Source organism: Octodon degus, unplaced genomic scaffold (genome assembly GCF_000260255.1).
Source record: "Octodon degus isolate 3935 unplaced genomic scaffold, OctDeg1.0 scaffold00225, whole genome shotgun sequence".
NCBI classification, from domain to species: Eukaryota; Metazoa; Chordata; class Mammalia; order Rodentia; family Octodontidae; genus Octodon; species Octodon degus.
The window spans coordinates 125,536-127,540 of record NW_004524801.1 but is presented as its reverse complement, the minus strand read 5'-3'; the positions used below and the strand labels follow the sequence as shown (position 1 = coordinate 127,540).

At 38.3% G+C, this 2,005-nt stretch overlaps 1 protein-coding gene across 1 annotated transcript in view; it reads left to right on the top strand.

The window, feature by feature from the left end:
* Mrps6 (mitochondrial ribosomal protein S6) overlaps positions 1-1,744 on the top strand; it is a 71,230-nt gene extending 69,486 nt beyond the window's left edge. Inside the window, exon 3 of the mRNA XM_023705547.1 lies at positions 1,211-1,744. Within this exon, the coding sequence (XP_023561315.1) occupies positions 1,211-1,400 (190 nt within the window). The 3' untranslated portion in view covers positions 1,401-1,744. The remainder of the gene's footprint in view (positions 1-1,210) is intronic.
* The last annotated feature ends 261 nt before the right edge of the window (positions 1,745-2,005 follow it).

Sequence of the window (2,005 nt, the reverse complement as noted above, 5' to 3'; positions counted from 1 at the left end):
ATAGATATATATATATCTATAGATATATATATATATAGAGAGAGAGGAATAAGATACTGAATAATAGAATAGTGAGGCTTGGTGGGTAAAGCAGGAAAGATGTTCCTTTACGAGACCTATCTGTAGGACACCTCTGAGAAGGTGACATTTGGATGGAGATTTTAGAAAGTGAGGAATGAACTGAGCAGAACTTGGGCTAAGAACAGTGCTAGCCAAAGAAGCAGTGAGGGCCAGAACCTCAGAAGTGAATATGCTTGGGAATTTCAAGAGGGTATGATTGGAATGAAGAGATGTTGAAAAATTAGCAGCTTAGAACATTGAAGAATTCTAGAATACTGTGCTGACAGTTCCTAATCACATTGTGGTCCAAATCAGATAATACCAAGGAGGCTCAAACTAAGACCAGGGAGGATGAATGTGCGGAAAGGAAGGGTACATGTTTCCTTGTAGCATCATTCAGCAGACTGCTGGTAAAGCTGTGGATCTTTGAAGACCTGTGGGCTTTCTGGGATGCTTGTCAGGAGCAATGTGGTATGAGTAAATAAAAGAGCATTCTTTTTCAAAATTGTAGTCAAATTATTTCCGTTGTATTCTTTATCAATTCTTAAACATGCAAAATAGTCTCACAAGTTTCATCACTTTCATAATCCTTTTCTTTATTTGTGAAAGATAGCTGATGGTCCTTATTTATTTATTTATTTATTTTATTTTTTTTGCAGAACCAGGGGTTGAACTCAGGCCCTTGCACTTGCCAGGGAAGTGCTTATGCTACTAAGCCATCTCCCCGGCCCTCTGATGGTCCTCTTGAGTATACTAAGTCACATATAAAATCTTTTGGAAAGTTAGAAGGCTCCATAACATACTTTTTAAAAAATGTTCAATTGATAGTTCAGAAAAATTCAGCTTTGATGAGCTGAAAATTTTGTCCTTTTACCCATAATCTTAGCAGATCTTCTAGTATTTTACACTGTAAGTGCCAGTGCCTTTCTACTGCCATAAAATTTGCTTGACTTCATGTTTTTACATCAGAAAGAAGGTTGGGTATATTGCTACACTCTTCAGCTGGTCAGCTGAAAGTTTTTGACAAGGGTATGTTTGTGAGTAGTTGATGTGTATCTGCCAAGCGTGAAGTGAAACTTTTGACCAGAATAGTACTATTGTATTTTTAGGATGTGCAGATTCTCACATTTTTATTTTCATTTTTTTGCAGATATTTCTTGGTGGATTTTTATGCACCAACTACAACAGTGCAGAGCATAATGGAGCACTTGTCTCGGGACATTGATGTGATTAGACCAAATATTGTGAAACACCCTCTAACCCAAGAAGTAAAGGAGTGTGAAGGCATTATTCCAGTACCACTTGAAGAAAAATTATATGCCCCAAAGAAAAGGAAGTAGGAAGGACCACAGGTGTGTTAGCCTTTGGTTGACTCCTCTTACACCAAAGGAGCTTGGATGACTAGATACAAATGAGGCCTTTCTCAGAGTTTTCTAGTGGCTTTGCTTTTGCTGTTATTTTGGTAAGAAGTAGAAGAACTGCTGGCTGAGAACTCCTATTTGTGGTACTGCGCATGATTCTTTATTTTGTTCTCATTAGTGTAATTTCTTTGTCAGTGTAAACAGTAACATCATTCTGAAGAACATATGTAAAGCAGCCTTGGATGTAAGCTAATCATTCAGACTGTGTATAGCCATGCCAAAAGGAAAAATGAAGACTCCTGTATTATAGGGACAACTTTTGATCAGAGAAATAAACATAATTTTATAAACTCTACCAGTTGTGTTGTCTTTGCTTGCTTCAGCATAGAACATTGCTTGAGACCTCACAGCATTAGTCCTGGGGTGTCTCACAGTGTGGGGGCACTGAAGTTCAGGGGCAGGGAGAAGAGGTGAAGATGAATCTGTTCCTGGACTATGGGTCGATTTGCAAAGTGAGTAACTTTTCTTCGCTATGTTATTGGTCATTGTGGTAGGTGCTGCCCTTTTTTGGAAAGGTATGTATG